Below are 26604 nucleotides of genomic sequence, written 5' to 3'. Positions count from 1 at the left end.
ACCAAAAGGTCATGGAAAAATCATATGAATTTCAAAGCCCACAGTATTTTAGGTAGTCAAGTTTGCCTAATGGATTGTCAGCCTGGTCCCCTACAAACAATCTATTTGTGAATCTATTTGTGAGTTTTACCCTTTTCACACTGAAAAACACGTGTCAACGCGGGTTTTTGGACCCGCGTTTGCTAGGCATTGGGGTGCATTCAAGCTTTTAGAAGACCCGGGTCTGAACTCCCGCTGTGCAGGCTGCGTGCCTGTGTTTTTCTCTCTCGTACGTCATCGCGCTGGCCACGTCAGCATTTCACGTCACCCCGCGCCGGAACACTGTGAGGTAAACAACCGACAACGTGGACTCGAACGTTCTGTTGTCTCTTTTGCAAAGCATACAAACTCGGCGCAGACTGGAAAATGTCCGATCGCCAATGCAGCGAGGGAGGATGGAGTTTTTGGCTCGTCTGGAAGGGAGCCGAAGAAGCAACAGGTGAAGCCTGATAGGCGGCACAGTGACAAAATCAGGATGCGACAGGAAGGTCGCGCGAAACCGGAGACAACGCGGGATGCCTTTTTCACACTGCAGCCGAGCCGAGCCGCTAAACACCCGGGTCGCTTGGCGAGTCGGTCGACGCGGGTCGCAATGCCGAGTCGACCCTTTCAGAGTGCCGAAAAACCCGTGTTGACCCGCGTTTTTGGTGCAGTGTGAAAGGGGCTTTATTTCCATTAAACTTGGTACGGTTGTAGTCAAGGAGGGGATGGATTCAGAGGAACTTCTGTGGGTGCGATGGTTGCTGTCATCGTGTTTTTCACTGTCTTGTCCAGAAAAAAAAACTTAGATGAGGTGAAACATTAACGTTCCTCCTTTGCTTCCTCACACAGAATTCACACTTGTTTCCCGTAACGGCGTCACTGACACCGGGAGAAGACTCCCCGAGGTCTCACCTCCCCAGAGTCCCACATCATGCATGGAGACCCGGTAGATTGATTTTTTTTTGTTAAATTTGAGGTGTACAATACAGCAGAGAAGTTTGTGTGTGTTATAGTGTAAAACGGTGTGTAATACATTCATTTAAAATTGTTGTAAACATAATTATCATAGCTACAAAACAAACAATTTCAGAGGGATTTAAAATCTGCACAAACTATCACACTTTCTGCTTCAGTGACGACAACAAAAATAACTAAATAAACCCTTTATTTTTACATAGGAAAAAAAAATATAATAGCTTAAAAAATAGCAAGCAGATCTTTATTAGCCAGGCTCTTGATTCAGTTTTAGACATTAACAGGAAGGAGGCGTTCTACTTCCTCCTGGCGCCTCTTTCGTTGTCCTCGCTGCTCGTCCCACAACAAGCCAGTCGGATGCTGTCGAACAGGGCCAAGTAAAGAACCGGGTGGACGCACATGTTCAGAGTGGCCAGGCCTTTAGACACCTGGTAGGTGTAGTAGACCCCGCACACCAGGCGGTCTGGTTGCGTCATTCTCTGATACAAATACAGGCTTCGGAAGACGTGATACGGAAAAAAGGAAACGGAGTACAACATCAGCACCGCCACGACCAGCAGGGCCACCTTCCGCTTCTCCAGTCTGGTTATGCTGACATTTTTCCACACCACCCTCAACACCACGCAGTAGGAAATGAAAGTGACCAGAAATGGCACAAGAAAGCCAAACACGCCGAGAAATGTGACGTAAGAGAAGTGAGGGCTTTGATGCTCTGGCCTTTCATGGCAGAAGGACACGCATACGGTCTTGTTGCTGTGCCGGTCACGACAAACCGAGGCGAATTTCAACACCGGACATGAAATGACACCTATAACGACCCAGATGACGACACTGACAGCTTTGGCGTGCGCGGGCCTCACGTGGTTGCGCGTGAAGAAGGGGCGCGCGAGGGCCACGCACCGGTTTACGCTTATCGCCATGACGAAAAAGATGCTGGCATAGAGGTTGCAGGTGAAGAGGAACCTCTCCGCCTTGCACGCCACGTCACCGAACATCCAGTGTTTCCCGAGTGAGTAGTAGACGACGAGCAGGGGCAGGGTGAGGACGTAGAGGAGGTCACTGACTGCCAGGTTGCACGACAGCACGACGCCCGTGTGCCAGTTCCTCCTCTCCCGGACCACCAGCAGCCACAGGGCGAAGACGTTCCCGGCCACAGCGACGATGAACTCCGCCCCGTACATGGAGGGCAGCAGGGCCACTTGGAACTTCTCACACGGAGAGAACTGCTCCTTCATCCTTCCTGCGGATGGTTGTTTCCTAGTTTAAAAGCAGGAACCACATACATACATACGACAAATAAATATATATATATAAAAATACTACTAATACAAAGGAATGTTCAGACATCTTACCAGACGTGTGTTTTGCAGCAGCTCTACACACTGAGAAGACAAATCTCACTGGAGGATCACTTCCTCATAGCGTTTGACAAGTTTAATGTGGTTTTATTTTTTTCCCCTGTAACACGTTGTCTGTTGCAGTAACCCAACTGGTTCTAGCTGGATCCGAATCAACGTCCAACACAGAGTTGTCAAGATCTCTTCATTTTACTGACAGATTGAAGCCGGGCAGGAATGAGTCCCTAGTTTTTGTTGACCTGCTTCTATTTTCTTCTTTGTTCAATTTTTAATCTTGGTTCTGGGGGTGTAACACCCAAGAGCCTTGTTTTTAATTCATTTTCCTTTCAAACTTTTTTATGGTTTCGGTCCATTATATATTTTTTTTATAAGAAAATACATTTTGAATGCCATTCACTGTTTATTCAAAATGTGTAAATGACTACACGTCCTTCCATCAGTGTTTTTAGGGGTCTTCCTTATTTTTACATCTTTTTTCTGTACTACTCGTGTGTAACTTCTAAATGTTCACGAGCAGACAGGATAACTTGTAGTAATGTAATAACTGGAATATATAATTTATAATTCCAGACAAAAGTAGAGGTGTGGAGTACAAATACCACTGTACTGAAGTAGGTTTCATCTCTCTGTGCTTCGCTTGACAATTTAAAAAATATATTTTGGCACAGATGTTTGTACTTTTTGAACCTCACATTTGCAAAAAAGCCTAATTTTAATGAATTTATGTTGGACGTGTTTACACACGGAATATAAAGTCTGTATGTGTTTTTTTTTTCAGAAATTTCATTTTGCAAGGGAGGTTCAGTAACTTTGTTTTACTGGGTGTTCGTGTGCAATTTACTCGACTCTTCCAGTCCTAGATTTTAGTCATTGTGGAGGAGTGGAGTAACATTACTCAGAGAAAACTGCAGTCAGATTGGCTTTTTGTTTGGATTTCAATAATTCAGCTGCCAATTGATGTTCATGATTCCTGTCATTTTGGTTTTTAAATCCCAATGGTTTGAGTTTGTCATGAAAATAGTGCTTTTGAAAGATCAACCGCCGAGATAATATAAAAAACACAGATTCATTTTGGTAAACACAAAGTTGTCAAAATAGCTTAAGCACTTTATTTTACATGTATAGTCTTGATAGTAATTTGAACAGTGTGAAAATGTAGCAAACTGGTTCTTTTCAGTCCTGCTGATACTCAGCATGTAACGATATTCTAAGCAACCACAAGTTGATGCTGCGGTCTCAGGCTGAAGCACGGACGTTGCTGCCATCTCGTGGTTGAGTACGGTAACGTACTCAAAGTCTCAGTCCAGGGAGATGGGAGGAGGGCTCAGCCTTTCCCCTTCTTCTGCTTGAAGCCTTGCTTTGCTCCAGGCCCTCTCTTCTTAAAGCCAGGATTTCCTGTATGACTCTTAGATTTGAACGGTCTGTCTTTATTTTTCATTCCGGTTGTTTTCCCGTCAAATTTCCTCTTTTTCCCGCCAAATCTATTCTCCCCATCACCAGCTTTCTTTGCCCTGAACGGCTTGCCTCCTGTTGCCGGTTTCTTTCCAAAAGGTTTGTCCCTGTCCCTGGGTTTCTTCCATGCTTTTCTTTGTTTGTCCTGCCCTGGTCCGTCTCGGCGCGGGCCTCCTGGTCCGACTCTCTTTGGTGATTTGGCGCCTCTGTCTTTGCTGGCTGATCCACCAGGGGACAGCTTTCTCTTCTTGACAGGTCCATGAGACTTGTCAGCGTTCCTCCTCTTCCGGGCCCCAGGGAACATGTCTGCACAGAAGGTGTTTCATCAGTGAATTACCTCCAAACTCAAGCCTGATAACACCCCACTCGTTAAATATACATGTATTAACCTTCATCTGGCTCCTCCCCCACAGCCTGCCGGTAGTACGCCACCTCATCATCAGACTCGACAGCAGCCTGACTGTCCTGCATCCCTGGGTCCTCCACCTCACTGTCCTCTTCAGCATCATCGCTCTTCTTTTTGATGCCTTGCAGGCTCTTCTTCCTTTAAACAGGAAGAAGAGAAATATTACACGCCTGACCCCGACAGGAAAAAATGGAGGGAGGATGAAAATCTGCATAGTAAATTTACTTGTGCTCGTCTCGTTTGGCTTTCTTCTCAGCGACATTCTGCTCCTGCTTTTTCCTGCGGTCCTCCTTCTCCTTCAGCTGGGCCTCCTTCCGGTTCAGGATCTCCTGTATTTCCTCCTCCGTCTTGGAGACTGCGAACAAGGCAGAAAGTTCGCTTTTTTTTCTCGACAATTGAAGTCCTCAGAACACAATGTGACATTCAAGATGCATCAGTAAGCGTTTACTTTTAGAGAGAAATCACAGAATTCAGACAGATTTTTTGTCATCATGTACATCTGAACATGGAGTGAATAGATGAGCGAAGTCAGTTCACGTACTGATGGTGTGGTAGAGGACGTTCCCCTCCCCCATGCCCTCCTGTATCTTCGTCAGCTGCAGAGTCATGCGAGGACCAATCTGAGGACACGGAGCTCAAACTCAGCTGCCATCCACCCATCGGACAAATCGTCCACTAAACCGACTGCAGACTCACCTCGGTCAGACGCACGGCGCTTTGCTGGGACGCCATGTTGCCTCGGCCAGAGTACACCTGCGGCAGCTCGGTGATGTTGTGCTCCCCGTCTTGTTCCGCCTCGCTCTCGGAGAGGTTTGCCCCCCTAGAAGTTGTCGGGGGAGAAAACAGTTCAGATTCAACAGCAGCGAAGAACCGCTGCAAAAATTACCACAGAGGTTAGCAGGAAGCCCATCTGCCCCGAAAAGATTGAAATAAAAAGGTAAAGACTTTACCTTATTTAAATATATCATGATATAAAAACTCAATTATGAGAAAATGAAGTGTGTATGTGGGCATATATACAAGATATATATATATATATAGAGAGAGAGAGAATTTTTTAAAAAATTAAAAAATTTTAGGACTTATTTGCATAGTTCTATAACAGAATACGTTTATATCTTTGACACGGGCTTCCATGCAGAGGGAGCTGAGCCTCACTTCATTAGCAGCTCACTGATGTCCTCAAACTTGCTCATGTTGGGGAACTTCTCCTGCATCAGCTTCTTGACTCCGCGGCTCATCCCCACCGGGACCACTTTCAGGCTGCTGCAGGCGCACAGCACAAACACAGCTGTCAGCCCAACATCTGACCGACACGCAGGCATCGCCTGGTTGGGTTGTTGGGGGCCCGTCAGTGCGTTTACTTTGAACGTGCATCACTGGACAGTCAAGTTACAATCCGTCATCATCTGAGCCCCGCGCCCCGAGCCCCATCCATGTCTGAGTTTCACTTACTAATGTCGAAATTCGATTTCCTGCGATGCCGGGTTGTAATTCAGCAGCACGCACCTCTTGATGTTGTTGAGGCTCACCTGGAAGACAGAGACACACCCTCATCTCCCACTAGAATTCAAGGTTCGCGTTTGCTGACAAACGAGCCAAACACAGTGGAATCAGAAAGCGTTTACTTTTGATAAATCTTCAGAGGACTCAGAAGACTATACTCTCATCATTGGGACCACCGTGACAGTTGTTCACCGTGGCAACGATTACCTGGCATCGCGTACCTTGTGCACATTTATGGTGGGAAACATGTTTTGAAACATGGTGGCCATTAGTTTGATATGCATTCCATCTGATCCGAAGTTGTTGAGAATGAGCAGCGGGTGATGTGTGAACTGCTGCTCGTGCATTCTGTGCTTCTTCAGAGATGAAACCACGTCTTTGATAAGAGCGTACTGGGAAAACAACAACAGGGATCTTTTAATAAGCATAGCGAATACTTTTAAAGTTAAAATATTCTCTTGCCTGGGCACATCAGTGCGTTTACTTTGAAAAACATCACTTGACAATCAGGAGACAAGGCTGTCATCACTTGCACCCATCTCGCCATGTACTCATATTCTCAATGGGGTCGTCTATTCACCTTGAGAACCCGGAAATGAAGTGTGGGGCCTTTGGGAAGTCGAGCAAGTCTCTGGAAAAAAACAGACATTTGTTAGAGCCACAAGTATAACTTGGCCAAAAAAACGCAAATTTCTTTAAGTTGTTTTCTCATTCTGGCTCACCACATTGACACTACTGGGTGTCTTGCTGAAGATCATGAAGTGCGTCACTCCCAGCGGTCCTGCTATGGCCACAAAGTCTTTCAACACGTTCTTCTTCCTGACCTGTAAACAAACGTTCAGGTGAGATGGTTTAACGTTCCAATGTTGACTATCGAGCTGCCACTTAACGCAAGTGGTTGGGTTCCTTCATCAATCGAAGCAGTTAACATGCTTAAGACGCCTGATCCTGCTTTCAGAAAGACCTTGAGACTCTCTGCGGTGTAGGGCTCCATGACTCTCCGTACGTCCGAGATGAGCTGCCCCACGTTTTTGCCGACCTGACCGCGATGGAACACGAAGGAATGGGGGATGGCTCCGTATGTTTCCTCGGCCACATGATTGGCTGTTGTTCGGGCTTTCTTCTGGTTCTTGGTCTGAAAACCGAAAAGCATCGTGGCAGCATTTAGAACTGATACAGAGCCGCGGTCTTGAAGAGACGAGAGTACTAACAATATCATGTTAGCTACAAAGGCTAGCCCAACGACCAGTACCTCCAGAGCAACATAACCGTTGGCAAAAAACAACAACAACAAAAAAAAACAGCTCAGCATTGGCGTTTACATTCAAAACAAACGTAAAAGCACCATTACCACACGTCCGGATAATCACATATACTTTCACAATCAAGCTAACTCTCCGTGTGAGGCTACGCTGCTAGCACATGGCGTCACCTACCTTTGATTTCCCCATTATTCAACGCGACTGGACGATGACGGGCTCAGTCAACGGCGTGATATGACCGAGCTATTCGTTATATTCACACTGGCGGGGGGAGAGAAGACGTTCATTTCCCACAAATTTTAACCTCGAGCCCTTTCAACAAACGCAGTTACCAGGTAGTAAAAGTTGCTCCCACATGGTTCCTCCACTGTGTGTCACACACTAACATGATCGTGTTCCTCACTTGTCAACCCGGATGTAGTTCCTAGCGGCAGAGATCCGGGTGTTGCTCGTTTCACTGCTCTGTATGCTTGAATGACACAAAATCATTATTATTACAAGTACTTTCGTGTAATGTTATAACACATTTTAAGTAATCGGTGACATTTGTTTAATATTACGTCCATTTTCTTAAATATTTCACCAGAATATTACTTTCTCTAAATCTTACATGTCATGTGATCCGGTAACCCCAAAGGGACACCACATGTTGTTACGAAACGGGACAACTGAGATAAATCTGTTTTAATTCCACTTTACTGCTTCCTGTATTTTATAGGAGTCTTTTTAATAGATCCATGAAATATAATCTAGTGACCACAAATGAAATGATATTATGACATTACAATATTAGAAGCACCTCTTTTTGTAGTGCATTTTATTGCTTAAATTCGAAATTGGGATTAAACCACCAGAGGGCAGTCGCTATGCATAATTAAAATTGTAGAAGTGGAATTCAAATATTTGCAGTAAAATATCCAGATTTGGTCCTGGATTGAATCCCTACAAACATTAGGTGTCAGTTTTAACTTCATCACTGAACCAGCATCAAGAGCTCTTGAGTTTCATGAAATAGAGAAAAACTAACTTCATTTGATAATTTAGGATGAGCCAGCAGTGAATGAAAAATATGAAGCCATCACACAGACTTTAATATTCACTGTACAGTGAAACATCTGACAGTAGCTGGACCTCGACACCATGAAGGAGGCAGCGTAGGATCCACCGATGCTGCTGCACTTTAATGACATTATGATAAATATGTCAGTCAAACTTTAACATGAAAATTGTGAGGCAGGCCATGTTAAGTGGTCGCTATTTACTTATTCTGATAAGTTGAAGGCCAGTGGTGGTTTCCTGTGACAGGAGAGCAAGTTAATGACAGAGGGAGGAGAAAACCGGGATTCCTCCACTGAGCCGGCAGCTGAACAGGGAGGTGGCGTCGCTTGGATAGTTTGTAATTAGGGTTCTCCTTCTTTAGACCTCTTGGAACACGAGCGACTGGGACTGGAGAGGAAAGGCTGACAAATACTGGGAATGAATCTGATATTTCTTGAGATTTATCGGTGATCCAGGTTCCTGCAGATTCCCCCTCCGTTTGGAATTCATGGAGCATCACACTTTACGTTTAATTTTGTAGATTTTTTTTCTCTCTCTTCGTGATCTTGGAGCATGTCAGGTTTTATTGCATCCTACAGGAGGACACTGGCTGCTGGATCATAACAGACCCTGGAAACAATTTACATCTGCCACAGTATGTTATTAACAAATATCCCTCAGATAAAATAATGTATTTTTCCCGTAACATGACTTCTTTGCAGGAAAAAGACGTAGTCTCTTGGCGCAGGTCATGAGCCTGAATGGGTTTGAGATGTCAATATTTGATCGATGTGTTTATGGTATTGACTGTGGTTGTGTGTGGCGGCATGAGGCGCTGTCTCGCCCAGGCTTCAGCTGACTGCGAGATGGAGGTGTGTTGATTCTGGCTGGTTTGTGTTGACTGTTGTTCCTTCAGTGTTGACCTGTCAATACATTCCAATGGGGGGGGAGGGGGGGGGACATGTGGGCAGCAGCAAAGCCAATAAGACGATGTTTACCTTGAATATAAAATACATGTGTGTTGATGTGTTTTTCATGAAGGAAATCGTAATCCTGTCCTCTTCTCCATCATCAGCGTGTCCTTGAACACATTCATGGAGAAGACACTGAGAATAGGTCTGACTCTTTTCTTCACGCTCTGTCTGGACATCCCGGAGGCTGTGGGGAGGAAGGAGGTCGCCCACAGCCAGAACGCTCAGACACGTTCATCACGTTCCTCAGATACAAAAATGGGTCGGTGCTCCTACACGTTCATTGTCCCCCAGCAAAAACTCACCGGAGCGCTGTGTGTGAACACTGCTCCTGCTAACCAGTCAGAGGTGACAGCGTTGCGAGCTGAGCTGAAACGACAGCAGGCACAGCTGGAGAGGCTGCAGGGTCAGCTGGAGCAGGAGGGGGCCCTTGCTGTGGAGGTAAGAGCCCTACGCAAAGAGAGTAACAGTATGAACTCCCGTGTAGCTCAGCTTTATGCCCAATTGCTACATGAAGTCATACAAAAGAAAGACCAAGCTTTGGAGCAGCGACGGGTGGAGAACCTCCTGCTGAATGCTACCACACAGGTGAGCAGATAACCCCCAGTCGCTGACAGCAGCTCTACATCTCGTTTATTCATGATAAATAACATCCCTGTGTCTGCTGTGGGTGGTGGAACATCTCAGGCGTTGCAGGTGTCTAGTAATTACAGGGAGCTGGAAAAGAAATACGGAGCCCTCACCTCTATGATGAGCTCTCAGAACCAGTTTATTGCCCGTTTGGAGAAGCAGTGCCAGTGTAGGGACTCCACCCAGTCCTCTCTGGTAGGAAACAGTATTCCCTCTACGTGTTTCGCTTTTAAACTGGATTTGAACCGAGGAACTGAAAATGTTGTGCTGTTTTTCTGTTGGTTTTGGACAGGCGGCGACTGAACCACCAAAGAGTCCGTCTAACGTGCATCCTAATTACAGCTCTGAAGCCAACGAAATGACCAATGACGTTCAAAGAGACCAAAGTGCTCCTCCACAACAGCAGGAAAACACTGTGCTGTTCCCCATCACCACAGCCAGCACTCCCACGGACCATCCTTTCATCAGTTACCCCGTCACCAAGACTCCAGGTACAGTAATGTTAGGCTTGTGTTGAGTACTCCATTAGACTGAAAATAGCTGCCAGAGTTACTGAAGCGCTCTGATTAGCGACAGATGCTGATGGAGTCAGTGACCTACTGGTAGGAGTCTTATCTCCCTGGGAATGCCTAAACAATGTCAGCTTGCAGCTCTTATCAGAACAGGGTGGAGGAAGACACTCATGTAAACACACATATATGAACCACAGCGTTTGTCCGAACTTTAAGGGGGTCTGTTGTACAGATAGAAGGTTCAAAAAGGAGGAGGGGAGGGGCAGGCAGCAGAAGCAGGGCGACTGCCTCGGTCTATCACAACGCCTCCTCGTTCTCGTACATCCGAGAAAGACTTTGCATCACCAGTTCCTTGAAACACACTTACAAGCCATTGTCAGCATTTAGAGCTCAACACGCAGTGGCTGAAGAAAACATCATCAATTTGGCATCAGAAGACCAACTTTCCACACCAAAAAAAAAAGCTATAAACGCTTGAAAGGATATCTTACAGTCATGCTGCAAATTCCATTTAACGAAAAGTGATGGGTTCTCCCGAGAACAGCCAAGTTATGATGAGCTCATCTAACAAGTCTGTTGAAATCAACGGGGTTGCACAATGTTCACTTTTCTGTTGCGTTTTTACATTGTGAAATTGAAATTTAAAAAAAAAACGTGTCTCCGGATGTGTTTGTCACACTTTTTTAGCCCATCAGCTGACGTGACAACTCTTGGAGCGAGCTAATGAGCTCACTCTTAATTGTTTCGATCACCAGCTGCTGATGGAATTTACAGGGCACTGAAGCAGAGGAATGAACCGTCCTTCATTTGAAAGTGCAATACTTTGGCAAACGTCGTGTGTTTGGTGACTTTGAGGCACATTTTTAAAATTTCGTGCATTGGTTGTCAAGCTGATGAAGACATACTCTTAATTTTTTGCGTTCTCAGTGTGTGTGCGTGTGTTTTCTCAGTACGTTGAGCTCTCAGGGCCACCACATGTATGGGATTATCACTTGGTGTGGAAGAGTTCTCTCTGTGTATACATTTTCTCCTCCGCTCTGCTGGTTATCACTGTGACATGAGACACTGAGCATGTGTTGATGGAAAAACTCTCCACTTGTAAAAGATAAGCTTGAGCTGCTGAGTGTCTTTCATCTTCCTGAAGCGAATGCAATTCCAAAAAAAAACCCCACTGGCCTGTGTGTGTACTTTTCTCCCGACTCAGGACCGTGGCGAGACTGCCAACATGTGCTGGACTCTGGAGAGACGGCCAGCGGCATCTACCTGCTGCGCCTGCAGAGTGCCAACCGACTCCTTCAGGCCTGGTGCGAGCAGAGTCAGGGTCAGGGAGGCTGGACGGTCATCCAGAGGAGACTGGATGGGTCGGTCAACTTCTTCAGGACTTGGGAGCAGTATAAGGTGAGTTTTGTGCTCTTTAAAAGTCTGCAGATCAATAAAAAAATAAACACAAATTAAATCAAATGTAAACTTTGGTGTATTTCAGCAAGGCTTTGGGAATCTAGATGGAGAGTATTGGCTCGGATTGGAGCACCTCTACTGGCTAACGAAACAAGCCCAGTATAAACTGCGAGTGGCTCTGGAGGACTGGCAGGGCAGACAGGTGTTTGCTGAGTACGACAGCTTCTACCTGGAACCAGAGAGTGACTGGTATCGATTGAGGTTAGGTCAATACCACGGCAACGCAGGCGACTCGCTCTCATGGCACAACAACAAGGCCTTCACCACTCTGGATCGAGACAAGGACAGCTACACAGGTCAGCCTCCTTACATGAAGGCACATGGCAACTTTCTGGGTAACAGGCTTATTGTCTATCATTTTCAGAGTCAGATGATAAGATGGACAACCAACTCTTCTCTCTCTCTCTCTGTCCATTGTGGAGCTCCAGACCTCCGCTAGACTGCTGTTTAGCTTAGCTGCAATGATGGTTTGCAGTGGGGCAGTTGAGAAAACCATACCAGAGGTCATCCAGTACACTAAAACAGCAGTTTTTCTGTTTTAAGAGATCTTATTTTGTTCTTTACATTTGCAATGAAAAGCTGTAAAAATGATTACATGCTGTTATTTTAGATTCAGATTCAGATCCATTGTAGCTTCAGTCGATGAAACAAAATGTTTTATTTGAGAGGGCGGCGCGGGGGTGCAGTGGTCAGCACTGTCGCCTCACAGCAAGAAGGTTCCGGGTTGGAGCCCCGGCTCCAGCACGGGGTCTTTCTGTGTGGAGTCTGCATGTTCTCCCTGTTCCTGCGTGGGTTCTCTCTGGTACTCCAGCTTCCTCCCACAGTCCAAAGACATCAAGAGGGGACGAGGCTGATTGATACTCTAAACTGACCGTAGGTGTGACTGTGAGTGTGAATGGTTGTCTGTCTCTATGTGTTGGCCCTGTGATGGACTGGAGACCTGTCCAGGGTGAACCCTGCCTCTCACCTGAAGGCTGCTGGGATAGACTCCACCACCCTTGCAACCCTTAACAGGATAAGTGGTAGAAAATGGATGGATGGACGGTTCTGTTTGAGGGCCTGCTGAGAGGATGAGGAGGAGAGGAGGTTTACGTCGGGACAGACCAAGACCAAGAGGAGCACAATGCTAGTTCTATTAAAGGGATCATATGCCACTTTAGAGTGTTGTGTATTGAATGACTTTTGAGATTTTTTTTCCCACCACCCCACTGCTAGCAATCACTGTAGCTAAGCTAATTAGCAGTTAGCCATCCGGTGGGAACGAGAGTCAGAAGGGTTCTATCTGATTGTCTGGCACCCCCAAAATGGTGTATTCCTTCAACTGCAGAAGTTGGTGTGGTGGCTTTTATTTCGACTATAAAGTTCTTTTTGTTGTGTCTCTAGGTAACTGTGCTCATTTCCAGAAAGGAGGCTGGTGGTACCACATGTGTGCCCACTCCAATCTGAATGGTGTGTGGTATCGTGGAGGACACTATCGTAGCCGCTACCAGGACGGGGTCTACTGGGCGGAGTTTCATGGGGGGTCCTACTCTCTCAAACGAGTTTCCATGATGATTAAACCAACATGATTCAGGAAACACCCTGTTGATGTGGAGGGTTTTCAGCCGTTTGTGTACATTTTTAAAGATTGCGTTTCCTTGTACAAAATTGAGCCAGTTTGTCTTTATGTTGAATTAAAACTGCCTTTGATACATCTCTTAGAAGTAGGTTAATGACAGGTCATGAGCTGACACGTCAAAGGTGATGTTTCAATAAAAACATGCCAACTTTGCCTCCTGAGTGATATTTTTCTTAAAAGATGCTCTGAATGATTTGTGGTTGCGTCACAAACACTGTGGCTGTGTTGTCATATTTCCTCTTTAAGGCCAGTTTCCTGTACATCAGGGCGTAGAGTTTCCCGTGTGCTTATTTCTTCTTTGCCTTTTGTAACTGATGAAGTCTGGGCGTCACCACCAGGCAAAGCTGTGAGGCAGAATTCATCCAATACAGGTCCTGAAGATGGACGTTATCTGAGCCACCCTGAAACACAGCGCGTCTCCTCCATCTGTCTGTTTCCTTTTTTTTTTTTTTTTTTTTTTGTGGAACACGTTGCAGTCTGATGGCTCTCAGGATGTTGGGTCCTCTCATGCTGATGATTTTGCTGTGTGGTGAGTCATAATGATACTCTACAACTCCTCAGTCAGAAAATGGTTGATCAGACACTAAAATAAAAAAATATAATTCAGATTTCCACACGGAACAATGTCTCAATGTGATTTCCAGTCACAAATCCTGTTATTGTAGTGTGTGTGTGTGTGTGTGTGTGTGTGGGTGTGTGTGTGGGTGCGAGCGTGTGTGCAGGCACATGAATATATTTACCCATCTGTTTCTTGAAATGTAGAACTTCAATGTACCAAGATTTACTAACTATATACTGAACCTTAGCCTACAAATTGAACTGATTTTTTATGTGATCAGGTATTTTATTCCAATTTGAATAATTTGGTGTAAACCCCCCACCTCCACCCCCATTATTATTTTTTGGCTTTATTTTCATAAGATCGATAACTTCCACGTGCTACGTGATTTCTAAAAAGAATTCAAACCATGAGAAAATACATTCTGTTGTGGACGATACTTGTCTAGGGTGTGTGTGTGATTTAAATTTGTACAGCATATGAAAAGGTGTTAGTAACTGAAGATTAGAGATTAAAAAAAAAAAAAAAAAAGGCGGGTCGGAACTTCAATCTGTTATCTAACTTTTGAGGAAACTGTGCTTTAGCCGAAATATGGTGGAAGTTTTTTACCCGCTCCTCTTTAATTTTACTGTTCTGGGATGGTTTATATGTTTTTCAATATTCTTATTGTCTGACTGGCATTTGCTGAAGGTGACAATTTATGTTATATATATATATATATATATATATATATATATATATATATGTATGTATGGTAATATTGTTAAAACCTTGGTCAAATTCTGCAAAAAGTTAAAATTCATACTCATTTTGGCATAATTTGTAATTTTATCATTTCTGCTCAAAGCATCGCGTGACAGCAATGAGACTCGGTCTCATGACAAGCAGCATACCGAGCACATGTGGAGACTAGTTTTCATTGCAAGCAATCCAGGCAACGTTTCACTTCCAGCTTGTGGAACGACTGCAGCCTGAATGTGCAGCACATTAACAATCGAATCTCGTTTGAGACAATCGGTGCCTGAATATCATTCTGTTGATATCTGCAAAAGCTTGTGATTGTTGTATGGGTGTAAATCGACTGAGACCTGAGGAAATCAGCATTTTATTTGCTTCCTTGTTCTGCACGTGCTCCTCTAGATTTGGAGCTAGGAGTGTGATTTTTCTGCTTCCTCCAAATGAGAAGGTATTATAATTATTACGAGCCAAAAGAAACCCCCACAAAATGTCAGCTGACAATTCAGCAAGTGAAAATTTAAGATTTCCTCAACTCAGATGCGTCTTTAACGAAGCCTCTGTGGCTCTCTGACATGCTTCTGACTGGGTGTGATGTGCTTTGACCAGAAATAACAAAAAATGTACTGTAGAAAACGGTGAGTTTTTATTGGAGTTCTTTGTTGTGAGCCTCAATGCGTCTCCTCGGCGGTGACTTGCACGTGAGCTTTCATCACATTTTAGTCCTTTGATTAATGTTCCTTTCTCTTTTGTTTTTGTTGAAATCTCTCAAAGTCTCTTTGGTTTTTAGCCAATGAAACTTGAAAAGGGGGGAGTTGACGTACATTTGCTGTCTAGTTTTCATGGACGAACCTTAAACTCTTCCAAATGCACGAGCCTGGTACTGAATGCACCTGAGCCACAGCTCCTCATCTGTGTTTCTGCTGAGGAACAGGAGGGAGATTAATTTGCGTTTTGATCCACCAGAGTGCAGCCAAGTCAACTTTTGGGGTCGGTTAATGCATTTCTGTTTGTGTATCAACAGACGCAGAAAGCCTCTGCCCAACCGAGATAAACCCTCTCACCCTGAATCCTCCTGAGGTCGTAGCGGAATTGAACGAGGCATTTGAGGTCAACTGCACCAGTGCAGTAGAGGATCATGATGGGATGTCCTGGATAGTTGCTAACAATGTATTTGTGGAGGAGGAAGAAGAAAATTTTATCCAGCTGCAATGGAAAACGTCAGGCTGGAATGAAGAGGCCCTTTGCAAAATAAAGCTGAACAGAAGCCATGACTGCACCAAGCAGCTTAATATCACTGTGTACAGTAAGTGAAGACTCAAAGAACTTCTCTGTAATGAAGAAATGAACAAAACAATAATCTGACTTTGTCTTTGCAGAGAACCCAGAAGCAGTTCATCTGTTTCGTACAAACTACAATGATTCAGTGGAGCAGAACATGCTGCAGTGTGACATCATCAGTGTGGCCCCTGTTCAGAACCTCGTGGTGAGGTGGTACAAAGACAACGATCTCATCACGACAAACTCTTCCACCAACACAAGCAAAACACCAGTGAGTGAGTCTTTCCTTCTGATGGTCAGCAAAGAAGATGACAAGGCTGAGTTTAGGTGTGAGGCTCAGCTAGACTTTGGGAAAGATGGACCTCAACTTCCTGTGTATCCATCTGACACAGTCCGAGTTTCCCTGCACTGTGAGTAAAATATACTGACTACCAAACAGGACAATTGGATCACATTTCTTTCTTTTTTTAAAAATCCTAGTTTCATGCGTAAATAGCTGGATAATCAATACTTTTCCTTTGCCTCTCCAGATGCTCCTGAGCTCTTGGGTGATAACGATGTAATCTTCTGTGTGGAGGGTTGTAACATCACCCTTTACTGTTCAGCAAATGCCAACCCTCCCCCTACGTTTCACTGGACACATGATGGGATGGTTATATCAGCCACCAACAAAAGTCTTGATATTTATGGATTAATTAACGATGCAACCTACAGCTGCACATCTACCAATTATCTTGGTAGTGTAACTAAACAGCTTCAAATTAATGTGCTTAGAAATGTCCAAGCGAAAGCTCCTGCACCCGTAACCCCTACACCAGTACTAACAACAACAGCAGGTACACATCTTCCTCCATCTGGTTCTTGTCACTTGTCTTTTCTGAACTGTGCATCTAAACCAGGCCTTATATTGAATGGTAGATTGCTCTCAGACGCTGACTCTGACGCCCGCTGAAATCGTGGTGAGATTCGGAGATCCTGCTTCAATCAACTGCTCAACATCAGACTCAGGCTTTTCTGGAATGGGCTGGGAGGCCTCTGAAGGAGGCACTAGGCACGCAAACGTTTCTGAAGTGACCTGGAGGGTTGATAAACTGGAGGACTGGGACTTGGGGCCTTTGTGTTACATTTCCTTCGAAAATCACCAGTGTACTCTGTCTCCACTCATCACTCTGTACAGTGAGTAAAGAGGCAGTGCTGAACATGGCCCTCATCTTCTTGTCAAGAGCATGACGCTGAGTACAGTTCTACTTTTATGTACTTATTAAATGTAGTAATATTGATATCATGTGGTGATTATTGGGTTATCCCTGTCACTAACCCTATACTCTACTCATAATGTGTTAACTGTTCTCAGCTTCCCAATTGTTTTTGGCACAAATTTATTCTTGTACATTATTTTGGTCCTGAATTTAGTCTTACAGAAAGGAACCAAAGCCTGATGGAAAGTTTTAAAATAATTGCACAATATGTGCCAGGAGCAAAGGCTTAGAAACCACGATCAGGCCTTTCTTGCTTTCTGTGAGACTAAAATCGGGGCAAAAAGGTCCCTAATATGGAAAGAGGAAATTGCATGGTTCTACAAGAAAATGTTAATTCGTACTGTACCTGATTTTTTTCTTTCTTCTGACTCTGCTCCATTTCCAGAGACTCCGGATGATGTGTTTGTCACATGGTCGCATTCAGGTCCGATGGTGGAGGGCAAAAATTACGTGCTGACCTGTAACATCATCAACGTGGCTCCTTTGAATAAGCTCCATGTGACATGGTACAAAGGAGACAAAATCGTGTACACAGAAATGTTTGATGACCGCTCGAGGAGACCGGAGAATGTTTCCTCCATCTTGAGAGTCACGCCTTCTCAGGACGATGATGGAGCAAATTTCACGTGCAAGGCCGAGCTGCACCTCGGACCAAAAGGCCCTGAGACCCCTCCCACTGCATCCTCCTTACCTGTCACTTTTGCTGTGGAGTGTGAGTTTAACAATCGATTATCTTTAAGGTCCCCAACCCAAACGTTCTCCGTTGTTAATAAGTGTCAGTTTCATTCTAGATAAGCCGGTGATCCGAGATTGTCCAAGAAGCTTCAGCGGTGTGGAGGAGCAGTTCAGTTTGAACATGGTGCCCTGTGCAGCGGCTGGGAACCCTCCTCCTGCTGTTCATTGGTACAGACAAGGAAACCTGTTGAAGGCATCTGAGCCTCTCCAGAGGTCCCAATCAGGAGAGTTCACCGTCCACTTTGTAAATAACTTTGGGACGAGCTCCGCCTCTGTTGACATCACGGTGGAATGTGAGAGCATCAACACACGCCCCTCCCACCGAATTCACTGCATTCAGATGGAAGCATGATTTATTCTAAAGAGCATTTTGATGTTCACAGATGGTGCATCAATTCGTTGCCAGCCTCGCTATGAGGTGAGGGAGAATGATGGACCCCCGTGTGAAGCAGAGGGAAGACCCACGCCTGTCATAACCTGGTTGAAAGACGGCAAAGAGACGACTTCCCCACCACGCTGGACGAAGCAGGATAGTGGAGAGTACCAACTCACAGCAATCAACAATCACGGAGCAGCCAACCACACGCTGTACATTGATGTTTTATGTAAGTCTTAAAGCGTTGAATCTCATGAATTTCAAAGTATTTTCTCCTCTGTTGGCAGTAAAATATACTTGTCATCGTGTATTTTTTACCCAGATGCACCAGTGTTCAAGGAGGGGAACTTAGATAAAGAGATGGCTCCGGGTGAAAATGTGACTTTGGACTGCAGTGCTGAGGGCAACCCTGCTCCCGTCATGGCATGGAAATACACTCCTGCAGAGAATATCAGAGAGACCACTAGGGGGAGCCAGGAGAACATCATCATCATCACAGGAGCCACGTCTACCAACGCTGGCGTTTACGAGTGTGTTGCCAAGAATAAAGTTGGGGTTGTTTCAAGATCCATCACACTGATGATGAAAGGTATTATTATTATTATTATTATTATTATTATTATTATTATTATTATTATTATTATTATTATTATTATTATTATCATCAATGAATCTTTTCAGAACATGCATTGCATCGTGCATAAAAATCAACTCAAATATTCTTCGGTCTTCTTTGTCTTACAGAGAGAAGCAGTGTTTTCCACATAATAATCGTCTCGATGGCTTTGATTCTCGTCTTTCTGCTGATCCTCATTGCGATTTATTTCAGCCTGAAGAAGAAAAAACACGGACAGTATAGTTTTGTGGAAACTAATGGTACAGATATCCCCTTGACTACAAATCCAGTTGACACCAAAGCTTAAGATATTAATTACCTGCAGAGCAGGAAGATCAAATCAGTTGCTAATTGTTCAGCTAAGCTACAAAAACCCCGTCATAAATCCTCCGTTCACGTTCAGCTTCATTTGCATCCGTCTTAGACAAAGGTGTCCATCTCACTCTTACTCTCCAGAAGGGTAAAATATTAGGAACACCTGCTGTGAACAAGTTATGAACCAATTACCAAAGGACCTGCAAAAAGACCACTGCAGTAAATCAGCACATCTCTCTGTGGGTAAAAACATGACCCTGACCAAGGGATGTGATGTTGTTGGGTTGTGGTGTCACAGTGCATTCATTTGACCTCAGAGTTCCTGATTTCTTGGTCAGTCGCGTGTCGCCAAACACGTAGGTCCTCTGTAGTTTCAGAACAATTCTTGTTTTGCTGCATTTAGGCTTTGCATTGCTGGAGGGGGGAAAAATGTAAAAAGGAATATTTGGGTGATCAGAAGTTCTTGTTTTCCACAACAGCCCCTGTGTTAATACAAAGTGTTGTTTTTGGTTTTTGCCGCTTGAATACAGAGTAGACAACAGTAACTCTCAGGTCCTTTTCACTGTTGTTTTTTTTTTGTCATGTCATTTTTTTTGGGTACTAACTGTATTCCTGTGCTATTTCACAACTAGATACCATCATGAGATTTGAGTATGACTCATTTGTTTTGTTTTTTTCATTTTGTTTTTGCTCAAATTAAAAAAAAAACTGACAACATACAGAAGAACTTTTTCTTTGGAGGACCCTGGAAGATAATAAATGAACTGAGAAAGACAGCAGAAGGCAAGGAAGAATCAGGACCATTGGTGATCAACTTTTAAAGGGATTAAAATAAAAAAGTCAAACTGATACACGGTTCAGATAATTTCCTTTCACAATGTGCATTTGAATGTGTGGTAAAGCTGAATATTTTATGTTGCGTAATATTTGAATACATACACATCCATATGCACCACATCCTGTGTGTTCTTTGGGGTGGGGGTCTGTTGCTCTCATGCTTCAGTGCGACTGCCAGTCTCCTTTTCCCAACCCAGTTGATCCAGAAGGAGTCAAAGAAGACTGGAACCAGACCAGCCCCTGGGGTCCTGGGTTGATCCTTCAAGAAACTGAAACACCTCAGTTTTGCGCCCCCCCCCCCCCCCCCCGAGGATCTGTGGCACCGCTCTCCTGACAGTTCCAAGGAAGAGTTACCGCTGCGTCACAGCACATCATAGCCTTGAGTTTCCCGTGTGCTTATTTCTTCTTTGCCTTTTGTAACTGATGAAGTCTGGGCGTCACCACCAGGCAAAGCTGTGAGGCAGAATTCATCCAATCCAGGTCCTGAAGATGGACGTTATCTGAGCCACCCTGAAACACAGCGCGTCTCCTCCATCTGTTTCCTTTATTTTTTTGTGTGGAACGCGTTGCAGTCTGATGGCTCTCAGGATGTTGGGTCCTCTCATGCTGATGATTTTGCTGTGTGGTGAGTCATAATGATACTCTACAACTCCTCAGTCAGAGTGGAGATGTTGAGTGCTGTTTCATGTCACAGCGCTGGGGTTAAAACATAAAACTACTGCTAATTTCCTGACCTCTCAAAGGTTCAACAAAGTCTTTGTGGCTCTCTGACGCGCTTCTGACTGGGTGTGATGTGCTTTGAGCAGAAATAACAAAAAACATTCTCAGTTTTATGAGTAGCAGCAGGTATTCGACGTTTCAAAGTCCTGTGTCGAGCATCCTTGTTAGTTTTCATCCCATTTTTCATCTTAAACCAGTTTTTATACATTTGAGGTTTTATTGAGTTCAAATTTGAGTGTTAGTTTGAGGTGAATCAAAGAAAACGGTGAGTTTTTAGTGGAGTTCTTTGTTGTGAGCCTCAATGCGTCTCCTCGGCGGTGACTTGCACGTGAGCTTTCATCACATTTTAGTCCTTTGATTAATGTTCCTTTCTCTTTTGTTTTTGTTGAAATCTCTCAAAGTCTCTTTGGTTTTTAGCCAATGAAACTTGAAAAGGGGGGAGTTGACGTACATTTGCTGTCTAGTTTTCATGGACGAACCTTAAACTCTTCCAAATGCACGAGCCTGGTACTGAGTGCACCTGAGCCACAGCTCCTCATCTGTGTTTCTGCTGAGGAACAGGAGGGAGATTAATTTGCGTTTTGATCCACCAGAGTGCAGCCAAGTCAACTTTTGGGGACGGTTAACGCATTTCTGTTTGTGTATCAACAGACGCAGAAAGCCTCTGCCCAACCGAGATAAACCCTCTCACCCTGAATCCTCCTGAGGTCGTAGCAGAAATGAACGAGTCAGTTGAGGTCAACTGCACCAGTACAGTAGAGGATCATGATGGGATGTCCTGGATAGTTGCTAACAATGTATTTGTGGAGGAGGACGAAGAAAATTTTATCCAGCTGCAATGGAAAACGTTAGGCTGGAATGAAGAGGCCCTTTGCAAAATAAAGCTGAACAGAAGCCATGACTGCACCAAGCAGCTTAATATCACTGTGTACAGTAAGTGAAGACTCAAAGAACTTCTCTGTAATGAAGAAATGAACAAAACAATAATCTGACTTTGTCTTTGCAGAGAACCCAGAAGCAGTTCATCTGTTTCGTGCATTCGATTATGATTCAGTGGAGCAGAACATGCTGCAGTGTGACATCATCAGTGTGGCCCCTGTTCAGAACCTCGTGGTGAGGTGGTACAAAGACAACGATCTCATCACGACAAACTCTTCCACCAACACAAGCAAAACACCAGTGAGTGAGTCTTTCCTTCTGATGGTCAGCAAAGAAGATGATAAGGCTGAGTTTAGGTGTGAGGCTCAGCTAGACTTTGGGAAAGATGGACCTCAACTTCCTGTGTATCCATCTGAAACACTCCAAGTTTTCCCGGACTGTGAGTAAAATATACTAAATAAATATTTTTGGTGACACAGTGGTGTCGTGGTCAGCACTGTGTCACCACACAGCAAGAAGGTTCTGGGTTTGAGCACGGGATCTTTCTGTGTGAGTCTGCATGTTCTCCCTGTTCCTGCGTGGGTTCTCTCTGGTACTCCAGCTTCCTCTCACAGTCCAAAGACATCAAGAGGGGACGAGGCTGATTGATACTCTAAATTGACTGTAGGTGAGACTGTGAGTGTGAATGGTTGTCTCTCTCTATGTGTTGGCCCTGTGATGGACTGGTGACGTGTCCAGGGTGAACCCCGCCTCTCGCCCGATGGCTGCTGGGATAGGCTCCACCCCCCCGTGACCCTTAACAGGAAGACCAATAGAAAATGGATGGATGAATGGAAATATTTTACTACCAAACAGGACAATTAGATCACTTTTATTTTTATTTCTGTGTTTATTCCTAGATTCAAGAGTAAATAGCTGGATAATCAAAACGTTTTCCTTTGCCTCTCCAGATGATCCTGAGCTCATGGAAGATGAGGATGAAATCTACACTTTGAAGGGTTGTAATTTTATTCAAACTTTATTTAACCAGATAAGATCATCATCTCGTTCCCAGGGGTGTCCCGGCCAAGAGGTCAGCCGCACATGTCATGAGGACAGTTTTATAAGGAAGTGACGGTATAAATTAACAACTGTCACAGACAACTTTTAGATCATCAGATGAGGCTTTCAACCAGTCAAGATTTAAATCCTCAACCAGAGGAAGCTCACTGGAATTAAACCTGGCCACACAGGATGCAAGAGAGGCCCGGGCTTGGGGAGGCGGGAGGAGGTCTATAGAAATGTCGTGAGACTGATTTACTTTGCCAGGTTTCTGATAAAACAAGCTTATCTGCAATGGTTGACTGAATCCAGATTTTAACGACTCCTAATATTTAAACGGATAAATCCCAGGCTTGAGCTGGCTCGGAATTCATCAGGAGTCCAAACGTTATTTACAGCAGGGCCTGGATTGGGTTGTAAATTGCCAGCGAGCAGGAGTAAAAGCAGTGTGTATTTTCATATGGTGAGGTGAAGGAATAACAGCATCCTTTAGCTCAGTGGTGTCACTAAGTGTGACTTCAGTGTGGGTGAAACATCTTTCGGAAAGAATCATACACCCTAATTGAAGCTGGGTAAAATGAGAGTTTGAGACCGTCTCACAGGAGGACACCAGTATGTTGGTGGAGTGATCGCCAGGGTCGAACGGAAGCCAAAACAGCTTCAAATTAATGTGCTTAGAAATGTCCAAGCGAAAGCTCCTGCACCCGTAACCCCCACACCAGTACTAACAACAACAGCAGGTACACATCTTCCTCCATCTGGTTCTTGTCATTTGTCTTTTCTGAACTGTGCATCTAAACCAGGCCTTATATTGAATGGTAGATTGCTCTCAGACGCTGACTCTGACGCCTGCTGAAATCGTGGTGAGATTCGGAGATCCTGCTTCAATCAACTGCTCAACATCAGACTCAGGCTTTTCTGGAATGGGCTGGGAGGCCTCTGAAGGAGGCACTTGGCACACAAACGTTTCTGAAGTGACCTGGAGGGTTGATAAACTGGAGGACTGGGACTTGGGGCCTTTGTGTTACATTTCCTTCGAAAATCACCAGTGTACTCTGTCTCCACTCATCACTCTGTACAGTGAGTAAAGAGGCAGTGCTGAACATGGCCCTCATCTTCTTGTCAAGAGCATGACGCTGAGTACAGTTCTACTTTTATGTACTTATTAAATGTAGTAATATTGATATCATGAGGTGATTATTGGGTTATCCCTGTCACTAACCCTATACTCTACTCATAATGTGTTGAGGTACCTTGCTATCTCAAGAAAACAAATGGTCATTTACTTTCAGATGAAAATGTCATCTGAGCTCATCAGACTGTTCTCCAGTCAAGCTGCAACACAAGCAGAATTTCATTTGACATCTTGAATTTTTATGGCATGGATATACATCACAACAAAGCACATTTTCCTAAGAGAACGGAAGTCGTTTCGTTGTAATAAATGAAATCTGAAGAAATCAGCCTTTCTTCACCAGATAAATGAACCTACGAACACAAAAAAAAACCCCGTAATAATTAGATGGAGATCTTGTCTTGTGACGACATGGCTGTTCTCAGCTTCCCAAGTGTTTTTGGCACCAATGTATTCCTGTCCATTTGTTGTTGTTGTTTTTTTGCCTTTAATTTAGTCTTACAAACGGGAAGTAAAGCTTGATGGAAAGTTTTTAACTAATTACACAATATGTGCCAGGAGCAAGGACTTAGAAATGGTTCTGTGAGGAAATGTTAATTCGTACTGTTCCTGATTTTTTTTTTTTTCTTCTGACTCTGCTCCATTTCCAGAGACTCCGGATGATGTGTTTGTCACATGGTCGCATTCAGGTCCGATGGTGGAGGGCAAATATTACGTGCTGACCTGTAACATCATCAACGTGGCTCCTTTGAATAAGCTCCATGTGACATGGTACAAAGGAGACAAAATCGTGTACACAGAAATGTTTGATGACCGCTCGAGGAGACCGGAGAATGTTTCCTCCATCTTGAGAGTCACGCCTTATCAGGACGATGATGGAGCAAAATTCTCATGCAAGGCCGAGCTGCACCTCGGACCAAAAGGCCCTGAGACCCCTCCCACTAAACACTCCTTACCTGTCACTTTTGCTGTGGAGTGTGAGTTTAACAATCGATTATCTTTAAGGTCCCCAACCCAAACGTTCTCCGTTGTTAATAAGTGTCAGTTTCATTCTAGATAAGCCGGTGATCCGAGATTGTCCAAGAAGCTTCAGCGGTGTGGAGGAGCAGTTCAGTTTGAACATGGTGCCCTGCGCAGCGGCTGGGAACCCTCCTCCTGCTGTTCATTGGTACAGACAAGGAAACCTGTTGAATGCAGCTGAGCCTCTCCAGAGGTCCCAATCAGGAGAGTTCACCGTCCACTTTGTAAATAACTTTGGGACGAGCTCCGCCTCTGTTGACATCACGGTGGAATGTGAGAGCATCAACACACGCCCCTCCCACCGAATTCACTGCATTCAGATGGAAGCATGATTTATTCTAAAGAGCATTTTGATGTTCACAGATGGTGCATCAATTCGTTGCCAGCCTCGCTATGAGGTGAGGGAGAATGATGGACCCCCGTGTGAAGCAGAGGGAAGACCCACGCCTGTCATAACCTGGTTGAAAGACGGCAAAGAGACGACTTCCCCACCACGCTGGACGAAGCAGGATAGTGGAGAGTACCAACTCACAGCAATCAACAATCACGGAGCAGCCAACCACACGCTGTACATTGATGTTTTATGTAAGTCTTAAAGCGTTGAATCTCTTGAATTTCAAAGTATTTTCTCGTCTGTTGGCAGTAAAATATACTTGTCATTGTGTATTTTTTACCCAGATGCACCAGTGTTCATGGAGGGGAACTTAGATAAAGAGATGGCTCCGGGTGAAAATGTGACTTTGGACTGCAGTGCTGAGGGCAACCCTGCTCCCGTCATGGCATGGAAATACACTCCTGCAGAGAATATCAGAGAGACCACTAGGGGGAGCCAGGAGAACATCATCATCATCACAGGAGCCACGTCTACCAACGCTGGCGTTTACGAGTGTGTTGCCAAGAATAAAGTTGGGGTTGTTTCAAGATCCATCACACTGATTATGAAAGGTATTATTATTATTATTATTATTATTATTATTATTATTATTATTATTATTATCATCAATGAATCTTTTCAGAACACTCATGCATTGCATCGTGCATAAAAATCAACTCAAATATTCTTCGGTCTTCTTTGTCTTACAGAGAGAAGCAGTGTTTTCCACATAATAATCGTCTCGATGGCTTTGATTCTCGTCTTTCTGCTGATCCTCATTGCGATTTATTTCAGCCTGAAGAAGGAAGAAACACAAACATAGTTTTGTGGAAACTAATGGTACAGATATCCCCTTGACTACAAATCCAGTTGACACCAAAGCTTAAGATATTAATTACCTGCAGAGCAGGAAGATCAAATCAGTTGCTAATTGTTCAGCTAGCCTACAAAAACCCCGTCATAAATCCTCCGTTCACGTTCAGCTTCATTTGCATCCGTCTTAGACAAAGGTGTCCATCTCACTCTTACTCTCCAGAAGGGTAAAATATTAGGAACACCTGCCGTGAACAAGTTATGAACCAATTACCAAAGGACCTGCAAAAAGACCACTGCAGTAAATCAGCACATCTCTCTGTGGATAAAAACATGACCCTGACCAAGGGATGTGATGTTGTTGGGTTGTGGTGTCACAGTGCATTCATTTGACCTCAGAGTTCCTGATTTCTTGGTCAGTCGCGCGTCGCCAAACACGTAGGTCCTCTGTAGTTTCAGAACAATTCTTGTTTTGCTGCATTTAGGCTTTGCATTGCTGGAGGGGGGAAAAATGTAAAAAGGAATATTTGGGTGATAGTCGTGATCGTACTTGTTTTCTACGATAACTCCATGATTTTTGTCTCAATAAAGTTACACAGCAGCCCCTGCTTTAACACAAAATGTTTTTTTTATTCGTGATGGCACCAGCTGTCATGGCTAGATCATCAGAATATCAATATTTGTTTAAAAAAAAACATACTGT

At 44.3% G+C, this 26604-nt stretch overlaps 4 protein-coding genes across 8 annotated transcripts; 2 read left to right on the top strand and 2 right to left on the bottom strand.

The window, feature by feature from the left end:
• Positions 1-267: 267 nt before the first annotated feature.
• p2ry11 (purinergic receptor P2Y11) lies at positions 268-2528 on the bottom strand. The gene is made up of 2 exons (XM_086186389.1): positions 2349-2528; positions 268-2253 (listed from the first exon to the last, which is right to left on the bottom strand). The coding sequence occupies exon 2, from the start codon at positions 2229-2231 to the stop codon at positions 1293-1295; it is 939 nt and encodes a 312-aa protein (XP_086042515.1). The 5' UTR covers positions 2232-2253; positions 2349-2528; the 3' UTR covers positions 268-1292.
• Positions 340-19965, top strand: angptl6 (angiopoietin-like 6). Of its 4 annotated transcripts, XM_086186382.1 has the most exons (10): positions 13519-13736; positions 15526-15807; positions 15881-16192; positions 16313-16618; positions 16701-16958; positions 17427-17753; positions 17833-18069; positions 18160-18381; positions 18475-18741; positions 18897-19965. In XM_086186382.1, the coding sequence occupies exons 1-10, from the start codon at positions 13688-13690 to the stop codon at positions 19073-19075; spliced, it is 2439 nt and encodes an 812-aa protein (XP_086042508.1). In that variant the 5' UTR covers positions 13519-13687; the 3' UTR covers positions 19076-19965. The 4 variants fall into 4 exon arrangements, with proteins under 4 accessions (XP_086042509.1, XP_086042510.1, XP_086042511.1 ...); XM_086186383.1 differs by lacking the exons at positions 15881-16192; positions 16313-16618; positions 16701-16958; ... (3 more) ...; positions 18475-18741; positions 18897-19965 and adding exons at positions 340-478; positions 871-967; positions 9094-9577; ... (2 more) ...; positions 11336-11529; positions 11615-11885 and having other exon boundaries at positions 12973-13736; positions 15526-15671; XM_086186384.1 differs by lacking the exons at positions 15881-16192; positions 16313-16618; positions 16701-16958; ... (3 more) ...; positions 18475-18741; positions 18897-19965 and adding exons at positions 572-766; positions 871-967; positions 9094-9577; ... (2 more) ...; positions 11336-11529; positions 11615-11885 and having other exon boundaries at positions 12973-13736; positions 15526-15671.
• Positions 3446-7429, bottom strand: ppan (peter pan homolog). Of its 2 annotated transcripts, XM_086186388.1 has the most exons (13): positions 7313-7429; positions 7155-7241; positions 6683-6853; positions 6441-6542; positions 6299-6349; positions 5940-6110; positions 5668-5744; positions 5371-5478; positions 4909-5032; positions 4754-4832; positions 4438-4567; positions 4196-4350; positions 3446-4112 (listed from the first exon to the last, which is right to left on the bottom strand). In XM_086186388.1, exons 2-13 carry the CDS (start codon positions 7167-7169, stop codon positions 3679-3681), a joined length of 1617 nt encoding a protein of 538 aa, XP_086042514.1. In that variant the 5' UTR covers positions 7170-7241; positions 7313-7429; the 3' UTR covers positions 3446-3678. The 2 variants fall into 2 exon arrangements, with proteins under 2 accessions (XP_086042514.1, XP_086042513.1); XM_086186387.1 differs by having other exon boundaries at positions 7155-7377.
• Positions 19966-20245: 280 nt separating the features above from the next.
• Positions 20246-26535, top strand: LOC147244817 (uncharacterized). The gene is made up of 10 exons (XM_086186392.1): positions 20246-20545; positions 21292-21573; positions 21647-21958; positions 22470-22517; positions 23383-23640; positions 24346-24672; positions 24752-24988; positions 25079-25300; positions 25394-25660; positions 25799-26535. The coding sequence occupies exons 1-10, from the start codon at positions 20497-20499 to the stop codon at positions 25909-25911; spliced, it is 2115 nt and encodes a 704-aa protein (XP_086042518.1). The 5' UTR covers positions 20246-20496; the 3' UTR covers positions 25912-26535.
• Positions 26536-26604: the final 69 nt, after the last annotated feature.

The sequence above is a fragment of the Aulostomus chinensis genome, chromosome 18 (assembly GCF_037954235.1).
Source record: "Aulostomus chinensis isolate RoL2024-O1b breed Wild chromosome 18, RoL_Achi_v1.0, whole genome shotgun sequence".
Lineage (NCBI taxonomy): Eukaryota > Metazoa > Chordata > Actinopteri > Syngnathiformes > Aulostomidae > Aulostomus > Aulostomus chinensis.
The sequence above is the reverse complement of the archived record's forward strand: the minus strand, read 5'-3'. Positions and strand labels throughout refer to the sequence as shown.